The following is an 8675-nucleotide window of genomic DNA, read 5'->3' as shown; positions in this document are numbered from 1 at the left end:
GTGGTGTACCAGGCCAAGCTAGTGGACACATCAGAGCTCGTAGCCATCAAGAAAGTGCTGCAGGACAAACGGTTCAAGGTGGGTCACGACAGTATGACTACAATTTACAAAGCAGTTGTCGGTTTTTTGACTCACATGCGAAGCAAAAGTGAGTCTATGTACTCACCCGAGTCGTCCGGACGTCCGGAAAACTTTAACGTTGGATATTTCTTGGACACTATTCAGTCTATCAGTACCAAATTTGGCAAGATGGTGTATGATGACAAGGCCCCAAAAAACATACATAGCATCTTGACCTTGCTTCAAGGTCAAGGTCGCAGGGGCCATAAATGTTGCCTAAAAAACAGCTATTTTTCACATTTTTCCCATTTTCTCTGAAGTTTTTGAGATTGAATACCTCACCTACATATGATATATAGGGCAAAGTAAGCCCCATCTTTTGATACCAGTTTGGTTTACCTTGCTTCAAGGTCAAGGTCACAGGAGCTCTTCAAAGTTGGATTGTATACATATTTTGAAGTGACCTTGACCCTGAACTATGGAAGATAACTGTTTCAAACTTAAAAATTATGTGGGGCACATGTTATGCTTTCATCATGAGACACATTTGGTCACATATGATCAAGGTCAAGGTCACTTTGACCCTTATGAAATGTGACCAAAATAAGGTAGTGAACCACTAAAAGTGACCATATCTCATGGTAGAAAGAGCCAATAAGCACCATTGTACTTCCTATGTCTTGAATTAACAGCTTTGTGTTGCATGACCTTGGATGACCTTGACCTTGGGTCAAGGTCACATGTATTTTGGTAGGAAAAATGTGTAAAGCAGTTCTTAGTGTATGATGTCATTGCTAGGTTTAGTTACCCTAAAGGTCAAGGTCAAGCATGTGAGTCGTATGGGCTTTGCCCTTCTTGTTTGGTTTTTTTTTCATCTACTTTATTATCTCATGTAAGGAAAATTTGTTCCGCTGCCTTCCAGTAGAAAGCTAGCAGCAACAAGAGTGGCGCTACCAAGGTGTATGCGTGTTTAGGAGTAATGAGCCACCTGCACTGAGGGCAGAAGGACCGAGGTTTTTTACATGGGACATGGATACCGTCTCTTAGTCTGCACCAAAATTTGACCCATGTAATGTATACATGTCCCGCCTTGAATTGGAACTCGCCACCCAAGGATCACAAGTCCAGTGCTCTAGGAACTGAGCTGCCTAGCCGCCTTGTTATTCAACAGCAACTCCCTTCCCAACAAAGAACACTTCAGAGGAAGACCTGACACGTATCTATCTTGTAGTCATGTCCTCTCCTTGAGAAGTCTGAACCAAAGTAGAGTCAATCAGTAAATGAGGAAGGCTTATCCAGTGGTATTGAACTGGAGGTGCTCCAAGAAATGTCAGGCACACATCACTTGCACCCATCATCCCATGGCAGCTCTTCTGTACTGTAGGGTCCACTGGTTCAATTGAAATGACGGTTTGTGTGTAGAGCTAGACCCTATTTTTCTTGTCTTACCTCATGTGTTTTCCCGACATGATACAAAGCTGCTCATTCATCCACAAAAGTGTCATGTCACTTTTGCAAAAAGATTCCATTTCAAGGTTGGCTGCACTCTTGTTGACCTTACTTTGGTCCGCCTTTTCGTGGTTCATGAAACGCAGGGTGGTGATGCAGTATGACAAATTTATTGTGTAGGATTTCCCTCAAGCTAATCGGGCAGATGTTGTGCACCATTACAACGGAAATCTATATTCAGCCATTTGCATTGGGTTTTAAGTTAGATGTGTGTAGTTTTCAAAGTGGAATGGTTTTTTTTTTTTTTAAGTTAAACTCCTTTAACTTTTAAGCTTTTTGTTTTGATTGTCCCAAACTGTGTTTTGTGAATACGTACAGTAAAATTGATCTGTGGTTGTTTATCTGTGTGCAGAATCGAGAACTACAGATTATGCGCAAACTGGAACATCAAAATATTGTAAAGCTCAAATTCTTCTTTTATTCTTCTGGTGAAAAGGTGAGTGCTGTTCCTGACCATGTCTCTTTTCTTTCTCTTATAAAATGTCCATTCTGTGAGGCGAGGGAGAGCAGCATGTCGTAAGAGGCGACTAACGGATTCTGTATCTCCTTTTACCCTTGTTAAGTGTTTCTTGTATAGAATATAGTCCATTTTTGTAAAGATTTTAGTCAAGCAGTATGTAAGAAATGTTAAGTCCTTTGTACTGGAAACTTGCATTCTCCCAGTAAGGTCATATATTGCACTACGTTGCAAGCCCCTGGAGCAAATTTTTGATTAGTGCTTTTGTGAACAAGAAACAATTGACAAGTGGCTCTATCCCATCCCCCCCCCCCCCCCCCCCCCCCCCAACCCCCCTTCCCCCGTCGCGATATAACCTTTGTGGTTGAAAACGACGTTAAACACCAAATAAAGAAAGAGGCGAGGGAGAGAGAAAGTGAGAGTGTCACGTTGCACTATATCACTTAAGGTGATTATGAAACGGTTAGTTACTACTAACTAACTAACCACACCACGATCCACTCTCGCAGTCATACAATTAAATAGAGACAACAAAAGTATAAGTTTCAGACGCCTGTTTATGTAAAAACTCGCCACCTCCCTCGAGACTTCACTCAAAATATGTTCTTTTACGTTCACAAAACGTAAAACCCAATGGTCACTGACAAAATGCCAGTTAGAATATAGAAAATTATAGTAACACGCTGATCCCGTGTAAAGATAAGAAAATACGACTGTTCTGCTCCAAAAGTGCTAGTTCATGCAGGTGTCACACACCCCACGTCGTCACTACTCGAAAATAATCACAGATAGCATAAATGACAACGGTGGTCAACGGGGTGCATAAGACATGGTGCACTTAGCTTTCTTTGGCCACTGGGTGGACGGCCTGTAATTAGTCTTTTAGCCTCCACAACTGCTCCGTCGAATGAAGTGCTGGTTAGCGTGGTGATGAAGCAGGGAACTGTGGAGGCATCAGGCGCCGCACCCAGTCGCTGGTTAGCCGGTTCGCTGGTTAGCTGGTTAGCCGGTTCGCTGGTTAGCCGGTTTGCTGGTTAACACGTCTGCAGCTAGCAGTGTCCCGCAAAAGGCAGCCGAACAGAAGTTAGGAAAAGGCTGCAAACAGAAAGCATCGGTGCACTAAACATGTCAGCTACCCCTCACCCTCCACCTTTAAACATGTCATCTTTACATATCTCATCGAGCACGTGGGCCTGCACAAATGGACTTTTCACAACAACAAAACAGCCGATTTCCATCCTTCTCTCCCTATCTGCAAAAACCATATACAGATTAGTATTTTAGCGTCACAGAGAGCAAATTATGCGCTAACCTGGAAAGAACAACAGAGTATTTCATTCCACAAACACAGACTCGTCAACAGCGTTAAATAATGATTTATTACCTCAAACAGCCTATGAATGTAGCACTCTCGTGGAAGCAAAACCCGCTTCCTCCCTGGAATGGCCTCTGTTCGTCAACAGTGACAACAACATCCAAAAAACCCTTGCCGAATACTTATGCGAAGACCATCGCACGGCGAAGGAAAATTGACGACTCGTCCTCAGCGAACATGTGGCGGTGAGAAGGTGATATCTCGTTGAAGTTCCTCTAGAGTGCCCGAATATTCTATTCGGTGAAGACCCTCATACTCTAGAAACCGCTGTATCGGTCCTTCTCCTCTTGTTGCTGAGTGTAAAGTGTCCAGTTATAGTGTCTCAGACAGACAACCTTGACAATAACACGTGACTAACCTTGTCACATATCAAGTTCAGCTATCCACAATTCTGCCTCGCAAAGCAGAATTACCCCCGAAAAATCCGTGCGGCACAATCTCCGCGTGCTCTGCGCTGTCAGCAAAACTCTGCCGTATAGCCCCGACTCACGCACAGGCGCTTTCAGTCGCAATTGACCAAGAGAAGGCACCCCACTGAGTGACACTTTCTTGGTCTATGTCACTAGATCGTGACAGAGAGAGAGAGAGAGTGTATGTGGGAGGGAAGGGACAAAACAATGCCAGTGTGAAGCCAAGGCATCTGTTGGTTTAGAATTAGAGATTTTTTTGTGCTCAGTTTTGCAGGTAGCATATTTTGCTTATGAATTAAAAGCGTAATGAAGTCATTGAAGAGGATCTTCCAGTTTTTAAATAGGAACGCTTTGTTTGAAATCTGAAATAGATCGACTTCTAACGTTCCGAGACTTCCAATTTGTTTTCTGTCTCTCAGTCACAGTCTCCCTTGCTTTCTATTTTTTTTTTTTTTTTTTTTTAGATTTCTAAGCATTTTCTTTGTGTTTGTGTGTGTGTATTGTTAATGTTACACTGCTGACTATTCTTTTTTCTTGTTTTCAGAAAGATGAGGTGTTCCTAAACCTAGTGTTAGAGTATGTTCCTGAGACAGTGTACCGTGTAGCACGCCACTACAGCAAATCCAAACAGACCATACCAATACTCTACATCAAAGTAAGTATTGCTGGGTACTTTGGTTATAGCCTTGCATCCCTTTTCATTTGTGATAACATTGAATCATTACAGGTTTTTTTAACACTGGTTTCTAAACTTAGAAACGTGACCGTTTCATGAATAATTGGCCGATAACAATAAAAATGTACTCAACAGAAAACAGCAACAAGGACAAATGAACACGGACTAGTTTTGACTTTCGTCTTCACCATCAAAAGAACAAGAAGGAACTGAAAAGAAGAGTAGGCAGAGACAGAGCATGAAGAGAATGAGCAAAGAAGAATACAGATTTGATTGTTATCTTGTTAGTTCCCCTCACCCACAGCCCCTTGTTCCATTTCAGTACCGTATTTGACGGATTACAAGATGCACCGTTTTATAAGCCGCACCCCATACTTTTATTTTTTTAACAAAAAAATTGGGACGAGCCACGTATAGCCCGCGTCACTATATTAGCCGCCGTCGAAAAAAATATAATCAGATCGTGTCAATCGATCAAAACAACCAGGCAAACGAAAGTACGGTATTTGGCGAAATCGGCTCCGAGAATAAACAAGTGAAACAAAGAAGAAAAATGAAAAAGTTTGAAGAAAAATATCACACACACAATTTGTAACCAACACACACATGTAGTCCCGCCCAGAATAAGCTTTTTTGGGACGATTTACGACTTTTGCGCACATTTCGAGCAGACGAAAACACAACATGGCGGCTCTCGCTCCTCCAACTATCGCGAGACACAAAAAAACTAAATCGCGCGCGCGCGATATCCTGATACATCCGGTGTTTCTCTGTATGCTATCTTGTCACGACGACTTGTTGACAAACGAAGATTCGCGAAAGAAAGAGAAAAGCGCCGAGTCTTGAGTAGAGAGCTAATAAAGTACCGGTAATCGCTAATCGAGCGAAATGAAAATCCGCGGCGACTTCCATTAGGTGAACGCTATTCAAGTTTAGGTAACGTTTTAGCCGCATCTTTTTATAAGCCGCGATGCGATTTTTTTTTTAAAGTCGCTGCTTGTAGTCCGTCAAATACGGTAATTGGCCTGTTTGCGCGCACGTTCATCTACTCTTGAGAAAGAGGGCGAGACACAAAATTAGCTTGATGAGACAAATCAAAGCCATTTGCCAAAGTTGATTTGGACATGCTCTGTAATAAGGATAATGATAAATCAAGTCAGTCTAAATATTTTACAGATCTAGACTCAACTATTTAATTACAGTTTTTGTGTCTCAATGTTACGTTTTTTACCTTCTGAAGAAGATGTTTAGATCTGCCATGGTTGAGATTATTCTATTTCCAGCCTAGCAGCAGGATTCTAGAACTGGTAGAGGGTTTTGAAATGGTACATGTATTTTGGTTGGGGAAAGAAGCCTTTTAGGACTTTGTTGTTTAATCATTCAAGCTGTTTGGCATACATGTGTATTTGTTTCTGATTGTTGGAGCTGTTTTGCACATGTATGGAAATGCTGTAATAGAGTTATGGTGTTGTTTCAGCTGTACATGTACCAGTTGTTTCGCAGCCTGGCCTACATTCACTCACAGGGCGTGTGTCACCGCGACATCAAGCCACAGAATCTACTGCTTGACCCGGAGACTGGTGTGCTCAAACTCTGTGATTTTGGAAGGTAAAACTAAAACCACAAAAAATGGAATTGGCAATGATTTAATTTTTTTTTTGTCCACGTCTGATGTTGAATCGGTTCAACCAAAGATACTATAAAAGATAGATTGCTCACTCGAGACGAATAGTGCAGCCATCTCAAACACCTAAAAATTAACAGAATTGAAAATGCATCATCAGGGATCGCGTTTACCGGTAATTTCCGGTATTTTACCGGTTAAGATTCGCCAATACCGGGAAAAAAAGTGGATGTCGGTCAGACGTACCGATTGTTATTTGGTTTGACCGGTAAAAAAAAAAGTAGTAATTACAAAAATCGTTTGTCAGTACGAGAGAGAGAGAGAGAGAGAGAGAGAGAGAGAGAGAGAGAGAGAGAGAGAGAGAGAGAGAGAGAGAGAGAGAGAGAGAGAGAGAGAGAGAGAGAGAGAGAGAGAGAGAGAGAGAGAGAGAGAGAGAGAGAGAGAGAGAGAGAGAGAGAGAGAGAGAGAGAGAGAGAGAGAGAGAGAGAGAGAGAGAGAGAGAGAGAGAGAGAGAGAGAGAGAGAGAGAGAGAGAGAGAGAGAGAGAGAGAGAGAGAGAGAGAGAGAGAGAGAGAGAGAGAGAGAGAGAGAGAGAGAGAGAGAGAGAGAGAGAGAGAGAGAGAGAGAGAGAGAGAGAGAGAGAGAGAGAGAGAGAGAGAGAGAGAGAGAGAGAGAGAGAGAGAGAGAGAGAGAGAGAGCATGCCTGGGGTGCATAACTCTGGAAAAGTTGTCGTAGCTGGGAACCCGTTGAGATCCATTCCAACGCCAAAAAAATTATCAGAAGACTCACCATGAAGTCAAATCAAACGTTAGGTTTTCTCATTTGGTTATTTGCTTTGGCTTAAAGTATATTGCTTCGATTGATAGCTGAATCTGCTTGCAACCGTGCTGTTCCAAGACTGTTCAAACTGTCGTCTGCTAGACGGGCTTGTGTGAATCCGAGTCGAGTCAACTGCGGGGTTCAGCGACAAATGAGGGAGTGGCATCAAAATGAAAAGAAGAAGACGAAAAGAAGTTGGAGATACAGTTAAGATATATGGGGAAGAGAAGAGGATGTGAGGTGTTAGATGTATCCAACCTTTGGTGTTCAAACTCAAGACCGGGACAAAGTAGAAAGCGATGTACCGCGACCGACTCTCAGTGCCGACATACAACTTCCAAGCTTTATTGCTTAACGTCTACAACAGGCGAAATATTGAAGCTTTGGCTCACCTAAACCCGACGACTGAATATGTAAGTGATCCACGTGTGAAAACCAAAACAGAACAGCGCGATGACAGCCAACATTTCTATCCCCGACTGACAAACAGTAACACTGCATGCGAACTGACTTGGGTCAACGATCAAACCAGCACGGCCCGAACTGAATTTGTTGCGCTGCCATTATTGTGCGCAATTCTGGTAAAAATATAAACCCGGTATGCCGAATTGAGTATAACGAAAGCCGATGTCAAATATACACAGGGATATTTTATAATGACTTTCAAAATGTAAAAGCCGATAGCAGACCTTTGTATTATCAATATGAATGACTGAATGTCCACATACAAGTCGAATGACGCCGTCCACTATGCTGACAAATGGGAACTAGCTTTGCGCATGAATTCATTGACATGAATTTCGACTGCGGAGGCTTTTGGCAAGCTGAAAACAGGCACAGGCAGGGTTTAGTGGAAAAAGTAAGTGTTTTTAATGAAAACGTCGGAGTAATGGGATAAATAGCTTACACACCTCGTCCTGAATATCTTGCATATTTTCCCTCGGGTCGATTTTCATGTATTACCTCGCCAAAGGCTCGGTAATACTTGAAAATCGACCCTCGGGAAAATATGCAAGATAATCAGAACTCGGAGTGTGTAACCTATATTTATAAGGCGAGACTCCGCATATCGAGCTAGCTACATTTTTATCCACTACAGGATCTTTTGTCCCCTGACTGACTAACTAGGAAATTCTCTCAACCTATTTACTTTGTTGGACCTCTAGATGGAAGAACAGTTTTTGAGTCACTTGAGAAAAAGTGACTCTATGTAATCGGTCAGTGTTAGTCTGTCCGGCCGGCCGTCCGTAGACACCACCTTAACGTTGGACTTTTCTCGGAAACTATCAAAGCGATCGGGCTCATATTTTGTTTAGTCGTGACCTCCAATGACCTCTACACTTTAACGATGGTTTCGTTGACCTTTGACCTTTTTCAAGGTCACAGGTCAGCGTCAAAGGAAAAATTAGACATTTTATATCTTTGACAAAGTTCATCGGATGTGATTGAAACTTTGTAGGATTATTCTTTACATCAAAGTATTTACATCTGTAGCCTTTTACGAACGTTATCAGAAAAACAAGGGAGATAACTAGCCTTTTCTGTTCGGCAACACACAACTTAACGTTGGGCTTTTCTCGGAAACTATAAAAGTGACCGGGCTCAAATTTTATGTGAACGTGACTCATTGTGTTGTGAATAGCAATTTCTTCCTGTCCATCTGATGCCTCATATAATATTCAGAACTGCGAAAGTGACTCGATCGAGCGTTTGCTCTTCTTGTTCCCTGTTGGGATAATTTTAAG

The 8675-nt window shown here is 42.2% G+C and overlaps 1 protein-coding gene across 1 annotated transcript; it reads left to right on the top strand.

Annotated features, from left to right (window-relative positions):
• Nucleotides 1-6: 6 nt before the first annotated feature.
• LOC138957857 (glycogen synthase kinase-3-like) lies at nt 7-6114 on the top strand. Its single transcript, XM_070328902.1, has 4 exons — nt 7-78; nt 1922-2005; nt 4356-4466; nt 5965-6114. The coding sequence occupies exons 2-4, from the start codon at nt 1940-1942 to the stop codon at nt 6097-6099; spliced, it is 312 nt and encodes a 103-aa protein (XP_070185003.1). The 5' UTR covers nt 7-78; nt 1922-1939; the 3' UTR covers nt 6100-6114.
• The last annotated feature ends 2561 nt before the right edge of the window (nt 6115-8675 follow it).

This window comes from Littorina saxatilis, unplaced genomic scaffold, assembly GCF_037325665.1.
Source record: "Littorina saxatilis isolate snail1 unplaced genomic scaffold, US_GU_Lsax_2.0 scaffold_2854, whole genome shotgun sequence".
NCBI lineage: Eukaryota > Metazoa > Mollusca > Gastropoda > Littorinimorpha > Littorinidae > Littorina > Littorina saxatilis.
The sequence above is the reverse complement of the archived record's forward strand: the minus strand, read 5'-3'. Positions and strand labels throughout refer to the sequence as shown.

Coding starts and splice junctions, on each gene's coding strand:
- LOC138957857 (XM_070328902.1), top strand. CDS start 1,940: ATGCGCAAACTGGAACATCAAAATATTGTAAAGCTCAAATTCTTCTTT. Junction 2,006..4,355: donor TTTATTCTTCTGGTGAAAAG/GTGAGTGCTGTT, acceptor TCTTGTTTTCAG/AAAGATGAGGTGTTCCTAAA. Junction 4,467..5,964: donor TACCAATACTCTACATCAAA/GTAAGTATTGCT, acceptor GTGTTGTTTCAG/CTGTACATGTACCAGTTGTT.